Source organism: Centrocercus urophasianus, unplaced genomic scaffold, assembly GCF_019232065.1.
Source record: "Centrocercus urophasianus isolate 14NV4802_14NV808 unplaced genomic scaffold, USGS_Curo_1.0 seq_7, whole genome shotgun sequence".
Classification (NCBI taxonomy): Eukaryota; Metazoa; Chordata; class Aves; order Galliformes; family Phasianidae; genus Centrocercus; species Centrocercus urophasianus.
Genome location: NW_024885310.1, coordinates 4,569,334 through 4,595,381, shown reverse-complemented (window position 1 = coordinate 4,595,381; position 26,048 = coordinate 4,569,334). Strand labels below are relative to the sequence as shown.

Genomic DNA, 26,048 nt, shown 5'->3' with positions numbered 1-26,048 from the left:
GCCTGTCCTGTTCCTCCCTCCCACAGCTCATTTCAACATTCCCTGCCAACTCTGGTGCTCTGTCTGCCATCCCACACAGCTCCAGTTCCACACAGAACTGCCTACAAGCATGACTTCATTGCCTATCACCTGCCATGGAGGTAGAAGAAAAGGGTCCCAACCTCCTAACAAGAGACATAAGTTGTTTCTATGGTTCTTGGCAAGAAAAGAGGGACTCCAGGATCCTAAAGCGAACTGCAGGAAGTATTTTCTGATGCCACTCTGACCAAGACTCTGTTTAGAAGTTCCAGTTCTTAAGTAGCATTACTTTTCTGGCCCAAGAAAGCTTCCCATGTTCTGACATCACATGAATTCAAGAGTATTTATCAAATACTCTAAATGCATGCCACCATAGCCTGGTGCAGCTCATGCTTTGAGGTACATGACATGAAAGGTTCCACCTATTAGACCTTCCCAGCTACTCCTTCTGGTCACTATAATTTGCATCCCCTGGACTATAACACTGTTTCATCTTCCTGCTGCTTCTCAGAAACAATATTTCTTGGATTCCTCCGTAGCCTGGAGAAGGCACAAAGGCATGATGACATGACGTGATACGTAAGCTGCTTTGTGCTCTCTCTACTCAACTTCCAATGATCATTAAAGGAAGAAAGCTCAAATCCAGAAGGTTAACTACACAATACCTAAAACATTGTACCTTAAAAAAAGCTTTCTGAATCTGTATTTGTCTGAATAAATATATTGCCTGTGTTTTCCTCTCCAGTTCAGCCCTCAGCAGGCAATACCCAATTAAATGAAAGCAATTTTTGACTATCACACTGTGGTTTTTGAAAATTTAGTGATATAAAGCATCACTAATGTTTCTTTTTCTTCCTTTCCTTTTTCTTTTTTAAATTGATTGTTAGAGAACTACAGACGCAACTGTTTCTGCACTGTAACAACCACACTGCAGGGCCAGGCCAATTCCTCTAGAAATGAGCAACATAGGATAATTGGAACTCAGAACTGGAATCTAATTTCTCTTGCAATAAAAAGAAAGAAAAAAGAAAAAAGAAAAAAGAAAAAAAAAAACCAACAGAAATCCTAAGTTATTGGCTTGACTAAAGCCAAGAAAATATCTGGAGGGATGAGATAGACAACTGCTTCTTCCATCAGATGTATGAAACTTAATTCTCACCCTCTCACAGACACACTGTCAGTTCTGGCACAGGCAGAGAAGCCAACAAAGCCACAGTTCTTTTTCCTTACAAAACAAGACAGTATGCCAAGAATCCTTAAAAACAGCTAACACTGTAGAGACACTTGGTCAGATAGGAAGTAAAAATCACAGCTCAAGGTGGCAATATATACATTCTCCTTGACTCTTCAACCTACTTTTCATAAATAATTGACCTAAAAATTTCTGCATCTGCTAAACGAATATGGGTCAGACATCTCCAACCTAAGCCTAAGACTTTATTTAGCAACTCAAATAAAAAGAGTTTTTTTCTCAGTTATCCAGTGTGCTGAATCATTCTGCATCAACTTTAGAATGCTACCAATGCACAAAGTTGGCAAGATTCAAATAAGCCTTATTGTATATCATAGCCATATAGTTTTAAAGCAATCAGCAGATGCTGTTGTCCATTTGTGAGTAAGGTGCAGTCCTGACAAACTTGCTGTTTTTGAAGAAATGCATGCTTTCGGCATAAATGCTTTTTTTTTTTCATGTTCATTTGTTATGCACACTAGCAAAAAAGAAAACCAAAAAGCCTCTTGCTCATAGACTCTCAGGTATGCCTCTCAGTAAGCTGTGCCAAAGCAGCCAGGTCGCTCAGAGAGTTTTGCTTCCATTCACCCCAAACTCCTCTCTTAATAACTCATGATTCCAAGTAAATCCAGAGGGCTCTTTGCTGCTCAGTGGGAAAGATGATAACACTTAGCATGGTTCCTTCTTTAATGGCACACACACAGGCATAACCTGCATTGGACAGAGCTGCACACCTCTGTGTACTCTGCACAAGAATCAAATGATAACAAATCCTATCAGATAAAGCCTGATGCCCCTATTTCTAGTCCCTTCAACTTACACCGTAGAAGAAATGGTTCTTCTCTTTAGCCACCAACAGCTCGACAACAAATCCATGTGGACCCAAAAACTGCTTCCATAATAAAAATGAATCCTTGCTGCCTATATATTAGTGGCACATATGAATAGAAAGGTATTGTCCATCAAGTCTCTCCCCTGTTTTTTCAGCTCTTTTCTCATAGGACCAATCTATTTTGTCAAGCCCATGAAAACTTCTTGTTCTTTTTGAGCAGAAAAAAAAATAAATACTATTCAGACTCAGAAAGATGAATATAAAACAGTATTGCTTCAGGACAGTTGCAGGATCAAAACTGCTACTTTTATTCATACACACAAGATCTGAAAGATCTTTTTATTAAGAAAAAATACTCTGAAACAAATTGAGATGTCGAACATGAAAGAATGCAAACTGCCTTAGTCTGTCAGGGAAAAAAAAAAGAAAAAAGAAAAAAAACATTTTTAACAAATACACAATTTTTTAACCTCATTCAGTGTTTGTCTGGATCAACATATTTACTAACAGATACCGCTGCAGTTATCAGAGGATCTTATACAAGAAGGTTACACAGTGGTTTTACAACAGCCTATAGCTGAACAATTTATGAATCCCAGCACTAAACAGGGTAAGAAAATGCAGCTGCTATATATTAAGAAACATGGCATAAAATCACAAGAGACAAAACCACGGGAAAGAAATAAATGGATGAAGTAACACGAACACCTGCATTATCCTTTGTAGTGTCCTCTGTATATTAAACACATTTCAGAAGGATTAGCTTCTGCTGCTGTCAATTGCAAGGAGAATTTTTACATGACTTAGAATGACTAACAGTTCATGTGGGTATTCAAGAAAAAGACATACCAGCTTTGTGCCAAGCAATGGAAACTGGCATCTCAGAAGCTGCACAGGTCTGCACCATTAGACAGGCAGTCAGTGCATTCTGTCGTTTTGTTCGTGCTCCTGAGGGTGAAATATTCTGTTTGCATACGAGTGAGGATTGTAATTCTTCATTAATAAATAACTCCTTAGTTCACGATGATGTTTCAACTATATTCAGCTATGTGCTTGGCAGGCACAAGCTACTCACAATTCTGTAGCACCGATGGTGGGTAATTAAACAGTAGTGTTGAACAATAGTGACCAACTACCTAACGCAATTACTACTAAACCCAATAACATTTTCCCAATTGAGTTTAAGAAGAATCAAAATAAACTCCAAGACAGGCAATGCAATGAGAGAAGTCGTCTCCCAGCAGCAGTAAGCAACAGCAGAAGGGGGATAAATTACACTCCAGTCAACTTACTTACCAGTGAAATATAGCTTTGTGCTGCCGTACTGTGAAATATCAACTCCACAAAGAGATTGCAAATTGCCTCTCAATCTGTGCTTCAGGAACCCGTGTACTTCAAGGATATTAATTAGTGAATCACTGGGGTAGCAAAAAGGTCTTTTGCTTTAAATACAGACTGAATTTGTACCTGCACAGAAATAGATTTGGACAGACAGAAGAAAGGGGGGGGGGGCACTCAGTTAAGAGTTGCCACATGCAGAAGAAACTTCACACAAAAGAACTTGATGGCAGTGAAATGCACAACTTCAAACTCAAAGGACCAGTTCTTCGTTCTGTTCTGGAAGTTCAGCTACACCACAGTTTTAAGCGTCCTTAAAAATGCCTTGAGGCACATTTTCAATGAGAAATAGCTTCCATGTAAAGAAAGCATTACAATTCCCCAGTAATGTATCTATTTGACAAGATCTAAAACATGTAATTACAACCATGAATCTCACAAACTGAAACCCAAGGTCCCTTGGCACTTTTAAAAACACGTATATTAGAAGCTAGATTTGTTATGCTTCTGGAATAATTTGCAAGCAAGCAAATTTTGACAGGACAGATTCAGATTACTCATAGTGGATAAGTAGCACACATAAAACCACATTTACCAATAGCACTTTCATAGAAGCTGAAGTTCTCTGAAAGATATAATCCACGTTCTTTAAAGCAAGGCAGTTTTAAAACCTCTAGCAACAAAATTGCTAGTATTTCCACCACCTTTCTTGAAAAAAGGAATTTCACTAGTTTAAGGAATATAAAAACCACAACATTTTCAGTTTGCATTTTCAAATAAGTAAGTAGGTAAGTAAATAAAATAGAAAACAATAGCAGAAGGTGTCACATTACTTCTGGCTGGAGTGGTTAGAAATAGCAAAGCAAGAAGCAGAAAACAGTCCAAGGGAATCAGCTGAAGAATTTTTTTACAAGTAGCAATGGAAAGAAGCCTTTTATTTCCATGAGATGCTACAAGGCATTAATACAGCCATGTGAATGCGATGCCTGCCATGACTTCTAAAAAATTTGGAGTCTCAATCTCCAGGACTAGCCACTGTCTGATGAACGTTTTAAATATATTTAAACATTTAAATGTAGCATCTTCCCCAACTTGAGAAATAACTCATCTTATAAAACATACGGGAGTAAAATCCCTACTCCTTAAGTAACAACTGCTCACCAAATTAGCACTCCTCAGATGATGGATTGCAAATAAATTGATCTTAATTTCTAACTTCATACTCGCCTAGGAGATACACATTCATAGTCTTAAACAAGGAATTTAGCAGAGCTAATGGCTGTTAATCAACCTAGAACTGATGACTACAGAAGCACTTACCAAGAAAGTGAGACAATGGAATCTGCCTTGTACAAGAGTTTGTTTTCTATGTACAAGGTGGCTTCAGGAACCCTACAGAGAAAAGGTTATGCAAAGCCTTTCCTGTTAACCTCTCCCCGTGTTACCAAGAAGTCCCATCAATTACGTGGCTATAGCTGTTCATTTTGTTGGGAACAAGCTAATACAGATTAAAAGCAATGCTATAGAAGAGCATTGGTTGCTTGCTTTTTTCCTCCTTTCAGTAAGAACGAGCTCTTGGTTTCTGTAATTCATGTTGCCACAACTGAAGAGGCTGGGTGAGCCAAAATGAGATAACTTGGAGGAGCAAGAAGACAGCATGGTAGGGACTAAGTCTGTACTCTGCTCATGAAACTGAGGTTTTAGTAAATGCGTATGTCTTCCTCAGATCATGAAGCAGATCTTTACAAATAAGAGATATTTGCTGTGCTACCCTCTTCAAACATAGTTTACTTGGTTTTATTTAATATGCACAAATTAGTACTTAGAATGGCCAAATCCTCCATAGGGATGTAATTAATTTTAAGGTGTCAGCTTTAGACTGGCATCTGTGAAATTAGTGAGAGCCGTTCCTGAGAAGCATGACTATATTGACTCTAAACAACAGAAAAGACTGCCAGCCAACTATCAAAGTTTGTTATTAGCAAAAACAAACAAACAAACAAACAAAAAAGGGTTTTACTTTCATGACTTCCTTCTACACTTGTTTGGACAGTGTTTTGATTTGAATAGAATTATTATTACAGGGTATGTCTAGGGAACAATTGCAGATCACCTTCTACTTTTGCTGTGACAGGAAATTCATTAACAAATTAAGGTATTACAGGGTGGGTAGGAACTGGAACAGGTGGCCAGACTGCAGGATCACAGGAAGGTATCAGAAAGTTTAAGGGTTCACTTGAAAAAGCCATTCTAAAAAGCATCCTGTCTGCAGGACTGCTAATAAGCTGATGAGAATTTCTTTTCTTGATGAAATGCTTTTAACTGTCTGTCCTTGCTTAGTTTTTTGCTCTGAATGGATTTCAGCAAAAGTCAGACTGACCATAATAGAACAGTCATAACAAAGCAAGACTGGCTGTTCTGGGCAGGTGATGGTAAATACAGCGCTCTGGTGAGTCATTCTCCCCAGAAGACACTGTATGTGAAGCTCCACAGAGTTATTTCTCTGTCATTACTCTGATGAAGAGGTGCACATCACTCACTTGGGAAAGCAGGAAAAGGGCAGTGAACAGGCAGCACTTCTCACAGTAGAAAATCCTACTGCAATCACAAACTAGGGAAGGCATTCAAGTTGTGTTACATCACTGCCAAGTGGGAATATTACCAGATTCCCTGTAGCATGAGAATACTTCATTTGAGATCACTGACAGAAAACAGAGCCTTGGTGTCTAATTATGTCATCTTTACAGTCTCTTTCCACAATACAAATATCCCTTAACGAAGTTAAAAAAAAAAATTAAAAAAAGGCCATGTGACAGAAAAGAACTGCACGTAGTGGGATAGAAATCTGAACTTCGATGAGCCACAATTGTATTTTAGATGGTAAAGAAAAGTTGGGTCACCCAACTCAGAACTCAGAATAGTGGCCTTCACAGACTACTGATGAATAAACAAGAACGTTTTGCAGCCCACTGAGTAAAGTCACTCGAACCTAATTCAAGAGAAAAGCAGTTAAGACTGGTACACTGAAAAAATCAGGAACATTCTCATTAACCAAAAAAACACTCCGGTAACATCTCTGCTGTGAGTTAACAGAGGGCCAGCTTGCACTCCAGCACATCAGTTTGGGATTGACATAAAACACAATTAAAACACCTGAAAAAGAAGACTTTTACAAAAATAGATTTCTCAGTCTGATTCCAAATTATAGAACGGCTCAGCTATCTCTAAATGCCAGGGAATAAAATCCAGGGAAACATAAAATGACATTGCGACAGTGACCTTCACCATCACTTCCTAAATCTGTTTTGATTTTTTTTTCTCCTCTTAACAAGACATGATCTCACTGTCTGACTGAACACTAATCCCCTTTCACCAAGTACCAAACTAATGCTTGCTCCATTAACGCACAGCAAATCCTCTGGGTATACATTACACACGATTTAGTATAAAAAGATAAGCTTGGGGCTTTCTTCTCACTACAGCTATTATCAGGAAGGCACAGTATTCTACTAGAATACAGGTGAGTGTTCATCAGATTCTGATCTGGAAATATTTTTTTTGAATTGCAAACGCTGTATAGAATTAATTTCTTTTTAAAATCAGGTTACCCTTTGCTCTCTTTTTTCCCCTTGTTTCTTTTTCTTTCTCCTGAAAAACAGGACACATTCTCTATACAGAAACTTAGAGAAAATATTTCATTGAAAGTGGTATGTTGCTCAGCTGCTAGTGCTCTGCAAGGATTGCTGATATACGATTTCAGTTGCTTAGGAAAACCTATACATACACAGAGAGATCGACTTAATGACTTTTCCCTCTGTTCTCACTGATCAGAGCTGTTGCTGAAGGTTTGCTACAATAGAAACACTTGATTGTAACGTAAAGACTTAATTTATCTCTGCTATAAATACTTCCTGTAAACAATAATTATACATTTTGACAGTACAAATACACTTTCTGCTTTGTGCACAGGATGAAGACGCTTAACTGTTACGTGCTTTTATTTTGCTGGAAAGCAATCTGTTGCTATAGCTGTGAACTCACCAATATTACTATAGCAGTGGAAAGAGAAGAATGTGAACTCTGCATTACGGTGAATGCCACGTGGTGCTCAGGATACTGTTTCACAAGGGTGAGAGTCATGAGCTTAATTAAGTATTCAAGTGAGGTATGAACAAGCTGTTTGTCCAGTTCATAATGGACATGAGCAAGATTAGCCTTGTGAAACAAAGGGCCGAATAACTGCTCTGTTGTTTGATAAGAAATTAGATGCACATTTGGATCTTTATTTGGCTGCATACATTACAGTCACATTGTATAACTAGAGCTGGAAGTATGATCCTCTGGATCACTGCTTTCTGTTGAGTTTGAAAAATGAAGCCATTGGCCAGTTCTCTTGAAAGAAGAAATATATAGATCCATAGATCCAGATACTTTTGATTTCAGTGGGATTTTCCCCACTATTTTTATTAGGTTTCACATCAGGTCTTTTATCTAATTTGTGAAAATGTGGCATTCTTCTCCTTAACAAATTTCAAAATAAGTATTTCTTTCTCACAATTTTCAGGATCCAGTCTACAAATATCCACCGGTCTCATCTGTTCAGCAAATATGTACCTTCAAGGAGGTTGTGTATGAAACAGTGAAGATCCCTGGCTGCGGTGACCACCCTGAATCTTTTTACTCATACCCAGTAGCTACAGCGTGCCACTGTGAGACCTGTGACACTGACAGCACCGACTGCACTGTGAGGGGACTGGGGCCATCCTACTGCTCCTTTAGTCACAACGGAAGCAATCAATGAAGGGTACTTGATATGGCAGCTTGGCTTTAAATTTTCACTTCTAAGTAGATAAGGGAATTGCACAGGCTGAGGCTGAGTTAACAGACAAGGCTACTGAGAAACTGCCAAGCTTGAAACAAAAATTTTTAAGGCCAAAATGGAGAGCTACTGATTAAACGTCTCTTCAGCCCTTCTCTACTTTTCCCATTGTTTCCCTTAAAGTCATTTTCACGAATGTATAGGACGCAGATTTTGTCTTGCCCACTCTTCTTTATTCCATCTTCATTCTTTATGTTTCTTTATTTCCACAGCTTAGTTCACTTAGCTTATTCCATACTATCCTATGCTTTTAAAAACTTTATGATGTGCTCATTTCCATCTCTCCTCAGAACTCACTTATTTTAAAAAGCCTTGCAGCACCGATTTTAATTACAAGCAACATCCATGTCCTTACCGTCTAAATTCCAGTTAGACTGGAAACCTCTTTTAGCTGATATTCTGACTTCTTTCAGCAAAATATTTCATGCAGTTATTACGCTCTGTAAACAGTAACAGCATGTTTATTTAAGAGCCAAAAACCTATGTTCAAATGTTGAAAGTGACCAAACTCTTCTGCTTTCTCATTAAGGCTTGCTAGCTCTGGCTCAATGTCACAATAACAAATGACACGAAGGCTATCCAGTTAATGCCTGGCTAACTCACTATTGAGCTGTCAACCCCCAAAAATTGTGAAATATTGCCACAAATCTGAAATTTGTGGATTTTCTCTCATTATGCAACAAAACATAAGAATTATTTTATTAGAAGAGACTGACAAATGAAACAGGGATAAATCTAGAGAATTTAGAGAAACCAGACCCTGGCAGGGCAAATCTGGAGTCAGAACATACATTGCAAGTAGTCTGCAGTAGTGCCTCTGAGAACAGAAGTTTGTATAGCTCTGCAGCAACCTAATTCTGCAGTGACCAAAATGAATGGGAAAGAACGGGACTGAATCAGAATGGAGAATTATCTCTGGTCTGAAAACTACAGAATTCAATCTACTGAAACAGTCATCTACACAAATACACAATGAAGAGCAACCGGTTCAGCAGCAGTTCTGCACAGAAGATTTGGAAGCTATACAAGCAGGGAATCAGTTAACAATAACCATACTACTATGGAAAAGCTGATACAGGGTACAGGGTAGAGCCAACAAGATACAACCTACTTCCACTATTCTGTTCAACCTTCTGAGGACCTCAACCAAGATGTTATTTCCAGTTCTGGACACTGAACTTCAAGGCACTGAGTAATTGGAGAAAGTCCACAGAATAGAACTAATGGAGGCCTAAATAATGTGTCTTAATAGAAAAAGGGTTGCTTTTTTTTTTTTTTTTTCTTCAGGTGTAGCTGTTTTTCTTAGGGGTAGAAAGATCTGGGGGAAAAAAAGTGGAACCGTTTACATGCTTGAAGACGATAACAAAAAGAACAGTCAGTTTGCCATGCTTACAGCGAACAGAACAATGAATGTCATTAGCAGATCTCCCAAAAGGAAAAGACAGCCACTGTCTTATTTATTTAGAAATAAATTGTCAAGGAGGTGGGGGAAAGAAAGAAGATAGAGGGGTATCTGTGCAGTAGTGACAGAAAGAACAAGAACTTTAAGACCATGTAGGCCTATTGGGAATAACAGCAGCAATGGTAACCTGTCATGATGTAGGGAATGTGGAAGTTCACTTCTTGAGGTACTTTCCAATACTATTTTTGTATTACTTGACCAGCTGTCATGTCTGCTTTTGAGATCCTTACAGAAATGTTTATCTGAAGGGCATTTGTCTGTTAGTGTGGATCACTCTTTGTATAGATATTTTAATTTATTTCATTTGTAATTTTTTTTACTGTAAGATACGAGTATTCTTTATTTTATTTATAAGATGTATCATCATGGACATTGACTTTGGTGCAGTGAAATTTTAAAAGTGGTAAAGAAACAGGTAAATGAAATTGCCTGTCATTTCAAACAAGAGTTGACCTTTGGCTAAATCCAAGCATGTTGCTCACGTCGGGAATTATTCAATTCTGGATGAAGGAATTCTGAATAAAAACTGTGAAACAGAGTGGCTTGCACCAAAAAGTAGGAAAAGTATGTGTTCTCAAAGTACATCTGTAAGCATCTGTACTATCTGTTGTACATTTTGGAAAAATAAAAATAATTTTATTGTAATTATATAATGTATGTCTGTCTTTATAAGCCAGTTAAAAAACATAGAGTCCTTCACTTCCACTTCATTACGCTTTAAATCACATCTGCACGCCTTCCTCATTTTTTTCATGCAACCAGTACCTCACATAGGCTGTATGGACATTACCTAAATACATCTAAACATTACCTAAGTACAGTCAAATCACATCAAACCTAATCAAACCCACATCAAGCCTAATTCAATAATGTTATGATGAAACATGAAATAGGTTTAATAGCTAGAAGTGTGAATCAGAATAAAGGTCATTATCAATATTTTATTAAATGATAAGGATTAGAACTTCTCCAAAGCTGTGTCCACATCTTGCACAAATTAACTTGAGTCTGAAAGCAAAAGTTATACAGATCTTCCTTTGTCAGACAAATACACCTACGCATTTTCATTTTGCAAAGGAATCTAATCAGAATCTCAGTGCTAAGACTATAACAAACGCAGACAAAATAGTATACGTCAATAACAGAAAGCTAGCAAAAAAAAATCTCCTAATCCTGCATCACTTCAAGCTTCCAGACTCTCACTTAAGAAGCTTATAAAACATGCAAGTCCCACTTGAAAACTCTTTTTTTAACATTAGTGAGCCCAGAGTGCATACCTCTACTTATACGAAACTAGCATTGATATTTTCCTCTGAAATGAAATCCATTCCACAACAAGTGAAGAATTATTTGCTGTTTGAATTGCAAACATTTCAGTACTAGCAGTTTCACTGACAAATTCAGCGATTCTTGCAAAAGGCTGGCATGACTCAAAGATATCTTCAACTACCTTAAAAAGTCTGACAGGCTCAGGCTATATCTTATCAAAGCTCACTTTGCATTTAATTCCTAACAATGGAATAATTAAATTTAATTTTCCATCAGTATTTTTCCAAAAATTAAGTGCAGTTTGAGGTTCAAAGTAGATTTGAGTTATTATTTAAGAAATTTATTTAAAAGGTAGTACGATCCTTGCCTAGTTCTATCATGATGAATAGATAGCAACTGTATCATGAAGTGTAAGTCTCAGTTTGATATACTAAGTAATAAATTGGCAGGAAAGCTTTTAGACACATTCCTAAGAGATTCAGGAGATATCCAAAAGTTCTCACTATGGACTAACCCTTTCCAATGAAATCAATAGGTAAGCAGTTTTCAGCTTCAACTGAGCTTTTAAAAAACCTCACATTCATTCTACCTTTAAAGTTAGGCCCTGCAAAAAGACCTTCTCACGTGTCAGATTTTAGTGACCAACTTACAGAACCTAACTTTCTAGAGAAATCTCATGCCCTGGGATAGTAAAATCTAAAATGGAATAACTTCTCTTCACTCTTATACTATTCATTTACTCTCTTACATAAAATTATCTCTTTTCTTGCATCACCACGAAAGTAGGAAACCTGGAAAACTATCCCCCTCGATGAACACAGAGAGAATGTAGTACACAGCACTGAACTGTTCCTTAAAGACCTTTGAGAAGGACATGATGTAGGATTCTTTGTGTTGCCGTTAATTGAGTCCTTCAAATACTCAGATGTACAGATAAACTGCAAATAAAGATTATTCATCTCTGCCTCCGCATCTATGAGTGAATTAATATTTTCTATTATTTATAATGCAGGCAGTTTGACCTTGATCTTACAAGTGTCTGTGCCTGTTGTGTATCTGCAGACGAGATGGGAACATGAAGTGCTGCAGCAGTATTCATAGTCCTGCTAATTGAAAAGACTATTTAATCTCAACTGCCTTTAAGGTGGAAAGCACGCCCTGGTTTTACAGAACAAAGAAATACAAGTTCCTCACAGTTAATAAAGTATCAGCACAGCAGTATCATCCCACTGTTGTTAACACTCAGCTATTATTCCCAGCCTAAGTACTGTAAATCATCCCAGTTCAAAACAAATTGTCACTTGTCTGAATAATTTTAGCATATAATGGAGCTCACAATATTTCTTGCCAGAAGTGAAAAAAAATAAATGAATGTTGTCATCTGGTATTAACCCAACTGAGCCACAAGAACTTATTAGACATCAACAAATCCTTCAACAGATCTAACACGAGAGAGAACCAAGTCCAAATAACAGGTAAAAACCAGAAATGTTACAACGTGGGCTTGTACACGCGAGGTTGAGGCTACACTAAGGCTATTCAAATGGGAAAAGTAAAGACAAGTGAGAGAGGTATTACTATGCCATATTCCTCCTTCATCCTCACACCTCAACAAGCACATTTTGCTTTGTAAATACAAAAAACTTTTAGCCACACACTTTATTTTCATTAAGAATACAAATATCTAACAGCACGGTTGAAAATTAAAAAAAAAAAAAAAAAAGAGAGAGAGAGATAGAAAGAAAAGAGTTGAGCAGTTAGTCTGAAAAATTCATTTGGAGATGGTAGCCTTGAGATTAGTTGTTTCCCTCCTCTCAAGCAATAGGATCTATAGTTTTTTTTTTCTTCTGTGTATCTCATGTTTCTCTTCAATTTATGTTATTAACATAAGCTATCAAAGCCTTGGTCTTTCAATATGACTTATACTGATAGACATTACAGCAGCTCACAAGGTTGCAGTCTGGGAAATATAGCAAACAAAGCAGCAGGGTTAGAGAAAAGACATAACTTAGAAGAAATCAAATGTCAGTGTATTAATATGCGTAGGTGGGGAGGAGACAGAATTAACTAGCTCTGCTTTACAATCATTAACCACTGGTTTTCTTTCCTATAACATTCAAGACATAAGGTATTCCAATAGCTTGTAGAAATATATTTGAAGAATTTCAAAAATCCTGCTCTATGTACTAAAAGTGTCATTCCGACATGATATCAGCTTTCATTGTCCCCTTCCCTCATAATACAATATTGACAGACCTTGGTTTTGTGAACTGTGGAAATTCCGAGTCAAAACACGATGATAACGAAGAAAAACGTCAAGATTCAAGAAGGAAAACTTATGGTTCAGACACTGTCAAAATTTTTGTCAGTGAGGCAAATGGTTAAAGACTCTACGCCCCGGCAGTACTGCCTTCTCCAACCAGCCTTTAAGAACATGAACAGAATGATTCCATACAGCACAAAAGCACGGTCTAATTTCAGCCAGCCTGGTAATTAAGAAACAATAAAGACAGCTTAAAATTAACCCTATCCCCACTTCCAAGTGGTACCAAAGACAAGTCTGCCAAACAGATAAATTTCTTCTTCAAGGTAAGATTTCTCCTTTTGGAATAAATAACTGAATAGTCATAACAATTCTCAATCACATGCAATGTAATGCTTTAAATGAAAGCATACGTTTCTTCTTCAATGTAAGATTTCTCCTTTTAGAATAAATAACTGAATCTTCATTACAATGCTCAATCATGTGTGATCTAATGCTTTAAATAGGAGGCTGATGTCCATCATCTGTGCGAATGCATACAACTTTACCACTTTGGCCTTGTTTATGCAATCTATCCCTAAGACAAGCAGATCCTGATGTACGAGTAGCTGGATGTGTTCACATGCTTGGATTATTATGTCGGGAACTTGAAACCACTTTATGCTGTGATGCTTAGTTCAGGGACAACGTAAAAGCATACTCAAACCAATTCCTATCTATGCACAATCTAATCAGTATCTGTCAGTGTGTGCAATAAATGGAAGACTGTCACTCCATTCAAGCTCAACATAAGACTGGGCCTTTGGAATAATGAAGCAAAGCTTTTTTATGGGCAGTGTGCTGTCCAGTGTGGGTAAGAACCACGCTGATAAATAGAAGGTGCCCTGCTCCTCCAGGGCTGGAGTTCAAACACTTAAAATGTTCTGGATTGATCTGAGGAGTACTGCAGAAATGCTGCTTCAGCCTGGAGAAAAGAAAGCTCCAAGGAGATCTGATGGTGGCCTTTCAGTATAAAAGGGTTGGTAAGAAAGAAGGGGATAGACTCTTCAGCCAGCCCTGTTGTGACAGGACCAGGGGAAATGGTTTCCAAGTAAAAGAGATTTAAATGGGATATAGGGAAAAGGGTTTTTTTTTACCGTAAGAGTAGTGAGACACTGACACAGGTTGCCCAGAGAGGTGGTAGGTGCCCTGTCCCTGGAGACAGTCAGGGTCAGAGTGGATGGCGCTCTGAGCACCCGAACTGTAGGTGTCCCCATTCACTGCAGAGGAGTTGGACTAGATGACCTTTAAGGATCCTTTCCAACTCAAACAATTCTGTGCTTCTATGATTTTAAGGCATATATTCATGCAAATAACAATAAACACCAATTTATACGTTAGTCACACTGACTACTGTACATTTTAACACCATCAAAGTTATTTTGTGTTGCTTCCATACAGCAATAACCCATTATCCTCAAACTTATTTCAATTTATCCTAATCAACCTACATGTACCAAAATTTTAAGCAGAAACACGATGATAAGATAAAGATACGTATGATCATTGTGATCTTCCTCATGGAAACACTCTACTACCCAAAGCACTCTGTAGCATCTTTAATATCACCTAGTAGGGAAATAGGAGTCTAGAAAATTATTCAGCTTATTATCATCCAGTCACTTAACTCTCTTATGCAGCGATAAGAAATACACACTACCTGAGAACATGCATCTCTAGCCACATTTCAGTATCTAAAGGGAAGCTGTAAGAAAGAAGAGGACAGACTCCTTAGCAGGGTCTGTTGTGATAGGACAAGGGGAAACTACTTCAAACTAAAAGAAGGGAGATTTAGATTGGATATAGGAAAAAAGTTGTGGGGTTTTGTTTGTTTGTTTGTTTGTTTGTTTTCTTATGGTGAGGGTAGTGAGGCATTGGAACAGGTTGCCCAGAGATGCAGTGAGTGTCCCATCCTTGAAGACATTCATGGGCAGGCTGGACATGGCTCCGAGGGCCTCATCAAGCTGTAGGTGTGCCTGTTCATTGCAAGGGAGTTGGGCCAGTGACCCTCAAAGGTCCTCTCCAGCACAAACCATTCTATGATTCCGTCATAAATTATATTTAAGCTTGTCAATCTTACAGAAAAAGCAGAGAGGGAGGATGAGATGAATCCTTCTCCACAAGTGCCCAAGACAGACATTTAAGGCCAGCTGAATTACCTTTTGGAAGCAATCTTCTTTCCTCCTCTTTTTTGCACAGACTAGAAGAGGAGCATAGGTTCTCACTTTAGACCAATGAAATGATCTTTGAAGATCCCATTCTTAACTTGTGCAAATCAGTTCTACTCATTTCAAAGAAGCTACCTCAAAAACCAAATCAATTTTTCTCCTGTTTTCTAAATAAGACACTCATCTTCAAAATTACTTTAAGTAACAGTAAATAAATATTTTTAACCATGAAGAGAAAAACAAGTAGACAGGCCACTAGTCTCTAAGTCATCTGATTATTACCCTTCTCTATAGGCTGTGAGCAGAAACTCTTCTGTCAAGCACCACTAACCAGATGTTACATTCATTAGAGATAATAAATACGCAGCAGTGTGACAAAGATTCAGCTCACCTCAACGTAAGCATCAAACATTGCCTCTTGAGAACAAGCACTGTAGTAATGGAAAATGTGCTGTATGGAACGGTCTTACAGGCTCACGGAATTTTTTTCCCAGAGCATGCTTTAAGAGAATCATGAGGGCTAGAGGAATTATAGAGTATTCTTACATAGCATTTGAAGAACATCCACTTAGTTTGGCTTGTAGTTTCTAGACTGATATTGCTTTAGTAATCAAAAATAATATAGAATGAGAGCAAGCTTGGGAACAAACATCAGAATAACTAAGCCTCAATTATGATCTTCAGTGCTAAAGGAGTTAAATACTCAGGGGTGTGAGATGCCCTTAAATAATTCAGTCCATGTTCTTTGAGTAGATGTCTGATTTATTAAATATTCAGTAACACTTTGAAGACTGGAATAGTGTCAGATCCAAATTAGAAAATTTCCTTTTAATGTCACTCTCGTGTTAATTTCTGTCATTATTTCAGGCTATTTGCCACACCTCAGGCTAGATAATATTAATAGTATAAAAAAGGTTCTTCTTTTTTATTGACATGTCAGTGTGCTGTCTAAAAGAAATAAGCAATTCTGTATTTCACGTTCAGCTCCACTAACTTCAAAACAGAAAAAGTGACCTGGCCATGGATATGGCAATCAGAAAGAGAATTTTAGGACCTTCTTGTATCTAACTCTAGCAAAGCTGCATAGAAACAGTTTGTATAATTATTCAACTGGTAATATTAATATACTATGCCAATTTATTAAAACTGTATCCATATACTTGGTCTGAATACAAAATAAAAGCTTACTGCCCATGAAAAGAAAAGGGAACAAGAAGATGTAAGTGTCAAACAGTAACTCTGCTACTAAACAAAACCAGTTAATGGAGATTTGCCAGGCTTTGAAAACAGGCAGTTATGATGGGAAATCCCTTCCTGACTTGGAACATTATTACACAAATCCTTATTATATGGCTCCAACATTGTTAAGCAAACTGCTGTGCAGAAAATACTGAAACAAGATCGTTCACACATCGGGAATTTTGTGCCATAAAATGACTCTGCTTCCTAAAATCTGCTACACTCTCCTGGCAAACTACATCCATTCTAGGATAAAATTTCCTGTTTACCTCAGTTCATTCCTAATGTTTTCATCCATGCAATAATTCTAAATTACTTCCAAGTTGATGTTGATAACAGTTTTGCTTGTGTGGGTTTCAGGTTCAGTTTGTACAGAGAGCAGATGAATCATGAATGGTTATCTGCAACTATTATCTAGAATATACCGTACTTCGAGTGGTCAGTCATACTGAAATTGAATAGTTTAGATGAGAGATTCAGTGCTCAAGTGCTATTGATATGGTAGTCAGATTTCTCATATGTTTACCAGAGAGAATTCAGCAAGAACACTGAGAGAATAGGAATAAAAACATTGCTAACTCACCCTCACTGCTAGGGAAAGAGGAAAATACACAAGCTACAAATTCAAATTTGCATTTTATCTTCCACACTGGTGACCTTATACCCTATGTATGGGTCTGTGTCTGATGTGAGTAAATCCCTCCAGATCAGAAAGAGGTAAATAAACTATATAAAGAAGCCACCACTGATATTTTCAAACTTCTACTGCATAGCACACTTAGGCTATTTTACTGCTGTTCTAGCAAGAAAAGAGAAACAGTGTGACAAGAAAAAAATGCTCATATGAGTAATGAAACTCACACGGTCTGCTTTCAGTGTGAACACAAAGTAATTTTCCCTTTCAACTCTTCAGCTCAGACAGCCTTTGGCATTTGTTGAGCATTGCGTTTTGATTTCAAGTAATATTCTTCTATGCTCAGATGAGTATGAACTTTATGTGGCATCTGCACTAAAGTAAAATTCATTGGCAAACCAAGGTCAGACAGATTTTCCCAGTGAACACCTGAGTTTCCAAAACCATTCACATTAACACATTGTAAGCAATCCTAACCTAGTGTTAGCTATCTAAATTATAATCTGATTTACTTTTTAGAATACAAATATGTCCTCAGGCACCTCACCAGAACAAGCTGAGAGTCTGTGCATCATTTTCCTCAAGGCAGGCTCTGAAATTCTGCCTAGCCTGTAAGATTTCCTGCTTCTTAAATGCATAATCATTTTCTGAAAATGAGACAAAATCACAAATGGGTTCTTGAAACTGAAGTACAAGACTTAAAAGCAATTGAGTGGGGATTTATCCCTGAAGCATCACCCCCAGGATTTGTATGCACTTTTCTAGATCATATAGGACTAGCATTACATTTATGACACTGATATTTATCTAAATGTTTTAGTTATCTCTGGGACCTGAAAAACTTTCTATATAAATGATATTGTGTGTCCTCATCTTTCTGGCACCACTAAGCACAGATATAAATATGAAGTTTTCTTCACATGATCATTCCCACATATAAACTTGATGTGATGCTGAACTGCTTAATTAAAAAGAGAGACTAAAGCTAACTGAACATAGCTGAAGCACATTCAGTGGCAAAATACACATACATATATTCTTTGAATACACATATACATACACACACATGTATATTCTGTGAGCGTGTATATACATTCTTTCTGACTCTTCTTCATATCTCTCTTTGAAATTTTCCTTTGCTGGGTCAGTACATACATGAATATACACATTTCACACGTTTATCAACGGTATTGTCTCTTTGAGACCTCCTATGTATTTTAAAAAGTCATTTACAATTAATTCCTCTCAGCACTACTTCAGCACTTGGTAGTTTAATCTAGCTCTTATGACGAGACAAATGTGCAGGTATCCCTCTGTGGCAAAAGGGATAGCACTCACCAAACCCACAGAAGTTTCCCATTTAAATCTAGAGAATATAAGTAATGTAATAACAATCCCACAAGATGGCACTCCACCACACTCAGCTGGAGAAATACTGGGCACTGCTGCTTGCTCTCTTGATTGCTTATTTACAGGGAGGATTCAATCCTCCCTGAGTCATCTGGAAACAGTCAGCGTGCAGAAAAGAAATCGTAATTTCTGCACTTGAAAGTAATGTAACAAAATAAACAAAAGGAATGAAAATGCAGAACGGTGAAAACTACCATTTTTTCTTCTAGGAAACATGAAGCATTCACTTTGTAGATACATTATGTGAACAGTTCTTGAGGTATGAGAGGCTGTTACTGCAGGACTGGTGCCATCACATCTTGAGCATTGAAGTCAACTCAGTCCCTACCAAAGACAATCCCCTAGCTGAAGCAGTGTTTTTTAAGTCAAGCTGACTGGCCATAGGGGATGCAAGGTTAACATTCAGCTACTAAAAACTAGTGCAGCACCAAAATGGGCAGCCAGCTCTGTGCAATTAGTCAAAGCAGCCAATTAGGCAAAGTAAAAAACAAAACAAACAAACAAAAAAAACAACCCACACTTCAGTGTAATTTCAGTGCTCTCTTGAGAGTCAAATAAATTCTTTGAAACTTACTGGAAGTGCAGATGATGCATGCTGTCTCTGCAGTAAAACAGTATGAAAAGACCCCAGGGCATTACTGAAGATAAATCAGAAGTGCATCAAGATTATCTTCCCAGAGGCACTGGTAGGAAAGCAGTCTCAAAGGATGCATGGAGAGACGAAATCCTACAGAAAGAGGAGGATCCTATGAACTGTAACATCTCAGAAGATAAACAAGATCACCTAGGCTTTCTTTGGGCATTCTAAGTCTTCTGCCCATTTATCTAGTTTTATCCTCAGTATTTTTAAGTAAAATAGATTGGCATCAGAGCTGTTTGGTACTTTTTAATTCTTGTCCTGTACAACAGCGCATGGAGTCCCAGAATCAGCTGTACAGCGTGCATTAAAACTTCCTATGCCAGAGGAGTCTCAGACCTCCCAGTAAAAAACACTAGAAAAACCCAGCTAACAAGCTACATCTTTTCCTAAGATCAAGTGATGAAAGAATCTATTAAAACAAACAGCCACGACATTTCCTGCTGTATAGTTATTTCATCCGAAACACTGCAGGCTCCATCTAACTCAAAGCTACCTGCTGACTTCAATGGGCTCTGGATCAAGCCCCAGCAGAGGAATACTTTCCAGTTCTCTTTAATGAGACACGCAGTTGATTAACAGCCCTCCTGCCTGCTACTCTAATGGGAATGCTTTCATTTTTATGCTTCTCGGGGCTGCAGATATGCTTGTATGATCATCAGCAAGAAAACTTTAAAGAAAAGCTGTGTAACTGTAGCATCCCCTAGTGAATTTACACCACTCAGCTGTTACAGGAGATCCTATCATGAAATGATAGAAATGTTGGTTACATGAGAGTGGTTGATCCTCTACAGTATTTGAGTATCAACAAAATACTGATGTAAAACAACCATTCAAGACAACAGCGTGAAAATAGGATAGCTTTGAAGACCTTCTGAACTGATCAGAGGTAAAGGAAGCTTAACAGAGACTGCAAAAAAGATATTCTTTAGCAAAGGATGAAATCTAAATGCTGATGGCTGTAGTTTAATCATATTTATGTTGCTACAAATCTAGAACAACTCAGTTTGAAAAATGCTTCAGCTTACACCTGACTACTGGAATTCTGCCCTGGGCTGCAGTCTTGTAGCCAGTCCTTAAGAAATATTAATAAAAGAACTGAAATCAACATAAAAATTGATAAATCACAAGATGCTTAAACGAATAAAGATAACCTATCTGTTAAAAGTTTGGAATTTACTTGTTTGTCAGCACAGAGAGTCATAAATGTCTCTACACCTAAATCTACCCTTACTTGCATTGTAAAGAAGGAATGAAAAGCACTGACAATTGGACAACTGAATTGTGGGCTGGGATTTAAGCTAACACCAACGCATTGTTAAAAAGTGATTCCCATGAAAAAAAGGACGAATGGCACATTTCTACTTACGAGGTCTTACCATTTTAACCACCTATGTTTTTACTTCTGACAAGCATACTTGCACTGTCTGTGCCAGAGGGAAACGTCCAACAGAAGGTTGAGTTTGAATCCCTCATGTTTAACGAGCAGTAAAATTCATAATATATCTTGAGTCTTAACTTTCAAAACTGCATAATGGCAATCAGAAGAAAAATAATCCTGTAGATGTAGACTTGGCTAGGTTTTCTGTTTTCTCCATGTTATTTTATTAGTGCAAACATTACTTCTCAAAATGCTGCTATATTTAAAAGAATAGAAAAGGGGACTTTCGCTTGTGTAACACTGTGACTGAAAGTACTGATAAAGATAAAAAGTAAATGGGCTACTATTACTTATTGCCTTTGAAAATATCCAAGATGTTTGTCGCACAGAGAATTTGCCCTTCTCAAACCGTTTTTCTTTCTGCCACCAATAGCAAAAGAAACACATTATTCCATGGATTATGCACTGCTGAGTAAATATTACTCCTGTTGCTACAGGAGACACGAGATAATAATATCCCATATTTTAACTACCATGAGTAGAAAAACTTGTCAGTGCTGTTTCGGCACACGTATCATGAATCATCCAATTAACCGCTCAGATAGAACTCAGAACCTCCAAGAGAATCAAGTCCCTGTCACTGGAAGAAAGAGGTTTCACTTAGGTGACAACTTAAGCTGAATGGGTCTTATTTAACACATCTCAAGAGCATTTGAGTTCTTCTTTCAAGAGCTTTGGTGACATTTTTGAAGACTAAAAGGAGATAAAGAATTTGGCAAGCCAAACCATAACCTGGTGTAAATATGCTTCAGTTATCAAAGATTCCTGTACTTAAAGGAATTACTCTTGCATACTAATTACTGCCAATGTCCTTTCACTGCCAAGAAGAGTCACTGCATTCTACTTCAGAGCAGACAGAACTTAGTAGGAAGATTTATCTACAAGCTTCACCTGCGCAGCATTTTGAAACTGTTTGAGCTGTAGGCTGTTCACACAAAGAAGTCGTAGAACTGTCAGAAAAAAATCTGCTGCTTTGGTAGCACATACCTTTTCAAATCTTCTGAACGCTGTTTGTTCATAGGAAAATGGTGGATTTTAGGAAAAAATAAGTGGACCAAGACTCTTAAAGCTTAATTTTAGCTTATGACTCTGTTATATTTTAATATATTACAAAATTTTATTTGCAGATTGCATAAAAAGAAATGGAGAAAGCTCAATCAAGGCCACAGCTCCACCTTGTTTTCCCTTATGTAACAATAGTGTGATTACTTTCTTTTCAAATTCTAAGCAGTCATTATTAATAAATGCCAATTTAAATTGTTTTGCTTCAGTGTGCAAGTCAAATTAGAATTGGTAAGCTTGTCCTTAACCTAGTATCTCTGAGCTGGTTATCTCAAAACCGTTTTCTGCTCACCTTCCTTTGTGTTCATGAAACAGTTGTTTCATGAAACAGTTGAAAACAGAATGAGTACTTACAAGTTTGATACCATCGCCAGTCTTATCTACTATCTTAATTCTTACATGCTTATATATCAGGCTCTCCTTCATGACAACATGCAAAAACACACACAAAAAAGTGCAGTTAGAGACCACAGAAGTGTTCTGTCGCACCTACTCAACAAATGGATGCCACTTTGTAAACTGAAGTGAGATGAATTTTCTCATGTTTACTTCCTGAATTTAAAACGTAACACTTTGCTGCTGCTTCTCAATTTTGAGAAACCAATGTACCTTCACCACAAGAAGGACCAAAGCCGGTTTTCTCACACAGTACAACTTAACTAAGTGAAATTAACAGGAGGGGAGAAAGACTGCACTATCTACAGAGCTCTGATCTCTTCCATTACTGACATTTCTTTTGCTTCTGCCTTTTTCCAGCTGTTTACATCTTTGTGTTTCTACTCTTTCTTCCTCAATCCTCAAGTCTTATCTTGCATTCTCCGTTCATATCAAACTTACGTTCTCAGTGCTCCTCCATTTGTTCTGTCCCAATCAATTTGTTCTTTTGCTCCACTACTTTCTGTCCTTTTAAGTACTGGCAAATATTCTTTCTGCTCTAATATCTGCTTTAACTTCTCAGAGCTAAACATTTTGCAAAGCTCAGAGATCTCCCACAGGGTTGCATTGCACAGGCACCAGTCTGCTTGTGCTTGTACTTAAAAAAAAATAAATAAATAGTTCAGACATCACTCACTGCTTGGGGAGACAGTATGTAAAAACAGGCTGAAAGGGATTGGAAAGCATATTCATTTTTTCTATGCAAATGACCAGAACACATCTGTTTGTTAGGTGTGGTGCTAACTGGAGATTAAAGGCAGATATGAAAATACTTGGTTGTACTAACCTGGTGGTATCCTTTTAAAAAAATAAGTTTCCATTTTCTGATGCTTTCCACTATTACTAAAAACTCAGTGTGAAGATCCCAAACCGCACTGAAAACAAACTGTGAAATGCAAGTCTGACCTAACTCTAGCAGACTCTGATCCAAGAGCAGTACAGGGCAACCATATTTCACTTCACAAAATTAGTTTCCCCCTCCTTCAGTGCAGAGCCACCAAAAGAATGAAACACTGTGTAAAGTCCAAGTTACCTCATGGGAACAAGCACTGCACAAAGCCAAGGCTTCAGTGTACTCCACTGAATTATAACACTCCAAAGAGTTTGTGGCTACTAAAACAAACAAAAAAATAATACATTCGGAAACACAAAAATCTTGGTCGTAAGAAATTCTCCTGGGACAAACACTGGGGTTCCATTGCATACCATCACTTAAGAAGGCACGGATCTGAGATACGATAAGGCCACACACACTGCAATGTGCATCCCTTTGACTTTTGGGAAGTTTTGAGAAGGTTCAGGTCTTTAGTCCAAACTAAAAACATTTCTGCAACTCAGTGCCAGCCAGATGAGTGCACAGTGATATCATAACAATTTCAATTAAAAAATGTGCAGGATGTAAATGACAGTTTAGTCCTTTGATGGACAAATTAGCTCAGACTGGGCCTCAAAATATATTTGCTGACCTATGTTCTGGATAGGTTTCCTAATATCTATTTGACTGTAACAACAGAACAAAACCCTTGGTGGGTTTGTTTGTTTGTTTTTAAATACAGCAATTGGCACAGAAACTGCAGCCCATAAACGTAGCTCCTGGATGCCAGATTAATTACAAAACAACAATAAAAACAAAATTACTGAAGACAACTGTAAGAACTTGGATAAAGTATTCTATTTGGTCTCAGTAGCTAGATCCAAACTACTGGATAAGGCAGTATTTCTAAGCTCCTAGGTTTGAAAGTGCAATTCAAGGGCAATCTGTGTTATAGAGGTAAAATTTAATTGTTGACAGCCTTTTGTTTTCAGCGTTTCCTTTCTGCTGCAAATGCCTTCAAATTTGCCAAGACAGAACTCAAAAGCATGCAATACATGAACCATTAGGTATAACCACTGTATCTTGATTTTTCTTGTGTGGCACTTGGTTATCTAAAAAAACACATTCTGATTTGTGATTTAATACAAGGGTAAATAATACAAGATAAGATACTGGCATCATCACTAACCACTGCATGTTGTTTAGCTGAACTAGAACTTTACTCTTAACAGAGTATTCTTAACTTAAACTTTACTCTTAAACTGCCTTAAAAAAGAGAAAGAGAGGAAGAGAGGAAGAAAGAGAGAAAGGGAGAAAGGGGGAAAGGGAGAACTGGACAAAGAAAAGGGAATTAGGTTTGCAAAGACTATTAATGCTGGCCATAAAACGGAAAAACCACTCATTCAAACCACCTTATATTCTAGAAAGTCCAGCACGTGCATGTGCATCTGCCAATGGACAGTAAGCTCAGCTGATTGACTACTGCCCTTAGATTTTGCACCTGCACATGAATTAGGTTTTCAGTAGGACATTTGTACAAAGCCAACAACTATATGATATTCTAAGGACTTTTCCAAGATTTGTTTTTCAAGATTTGTTTTCCTGGAAAACATTACAGAATAAGCAAATGCATGCTTATCATTTAGAATGAGAATAGTGAAAGGACCAAAAACTTCTCCCACTTATTCTAATACAGTAGCATGAAGAGGCTGCATGAACATAAATACGCATAAAATACGAAATAGAAGAAAGCAATATAAACACCATTATCATAGAAATTAAAGGAAAAGGCAATTAGACAAAAGGAAAACAGCATTCTGGGCACAATGCATTTAAGTGAATAAATAAGGAGATATTCCAGTGGTATGTCTATATACTTAAAATGACATGAATTCAAGATGACAAATGGCCCAAATGTTCATCTTGTATAGCTGGAGGATATAAAGCCAGGAAAACAAACCAAAGCAAAGAAAGGAGAATATTTGTTTCAAATATCTGAGATACCAGCTTTTCAACTCCCCCTCTGTAATCCTGAGAAGCCTTTCATTAGAACACATCACAGCTAGTGTCATTACCCATTTATGAACTATTCTGTAACTAAAATCAGTCTAGGAAGCTCTGTGCTATGCACATACCTTTAAGCACAAGCATGGGCTCTAGGAGCTGTTCCTGTCTTCTGGATTAGTCTCTTTCAAACTGATCCAGACATGGCAGAAGCTTCCAGACATTCCAACAGATCCTCAGGCTGGACAAAGAACACAGCAAGCACTCTGGATAATGTTCTTGGTGTGCAATGTAGGCAAGACCTCCACTATCCATGCACAGTGTTGGTACTGAGACAGTTTATCACATGCTTGTAACTGAGGTTGTAAGTGCTGGGAATAGGGAAAGCGTTGTACTTCTGAGGTTTCAGAAAAATGGCTGCCTTCAACATCTTCAACCAAGGGTGGGTGACAAAAAATCCTGGAGTACAATTTGAGAGCAAATATTGAGTCAAGCTGACCCTACAATGGCACACCAACAGCATGCTGCCTCTGTCCAAGCAGCAAAAAAGCAACCAAGCAGCAAGAAAGAGACAAGAAAAATGCCTCATCAAAACTACTTACAATGCTGAACGGTAAAAATGAAAACATGAGTCAAATATTAATTCCAAAAAGCATCTGTTTCTTTAAAAATAAAAACTGGGAAAGTACAAGCAGTTTTGTTTAAAGCAATCAGTAGTTATGTTACCATGTGTATAATCAATGGATGTCAAGATGTTACAATCACAAAATAAACAAGAGAGTTAGGCGAAGTGGACTATGATAACAAGAGAGAATAAATGGAAGGCTTACCCTTATGCTGGGCTCACCACAAAACACCAGAAGGAGGGATCTC

At 37.6% G+C, this 26,048-nt stretch overlaps 1 protein-coding gene and 1 long non-coding RNA gene across 2 annotated transcripts in view; one reads left to right on the top strand and one right to left on the bottom strand.

Annotated features, from left to right (window-relative positions):
* Nucleotides 1-25,824, bottom strand: part of LOC122170427 — a 284,255-nt gene extending 258,431 nt beyond the window's left edge. Inside the window, exon 1 of the long non-coding RNA XR_006171756.1 lies at nt 25,307-25,824. This is a non-coding gene — a long non-coding RNA (uncharacterized LOC122170427). The remainder of the gene's footprint in view (nt 1-25,306) is intronic.
* On the top strand, nt 7,390-8,220 carry FSHB (follicle stimulating hormone subunit beta). Its single transcript, XM_042837234.1, has 2 exons — nt 7,390-7,548; nt 7,984-8,220. Exons 1-2 carry the CDS (start codon nt 7,390-7,392, stop codon nt 8,218-8,220), a joined length of 396 nt encoding a protein of 131 aa, XP_042693168.1.
* Nucleotides 25,825-26,048: the final 224 nt, after the last annotated feature.

Excerpts from the sequence above, each read along its gene's own strand:
- FSHB (XM_042837234.1), top strand. The coding sequence starts at position 7,390 with ATGAAGACGCTTAACTGTTACGTGCTTTTATTTTGCTGGAAAGCAATC. Across the intron at positions 7,549-7,983 it reads CAGGATACTGTTTCACAAGG|GATCCAGTCTACAAATATCC; the intron begins GTGAGAGTCATG and ends CACAATTTTCAG.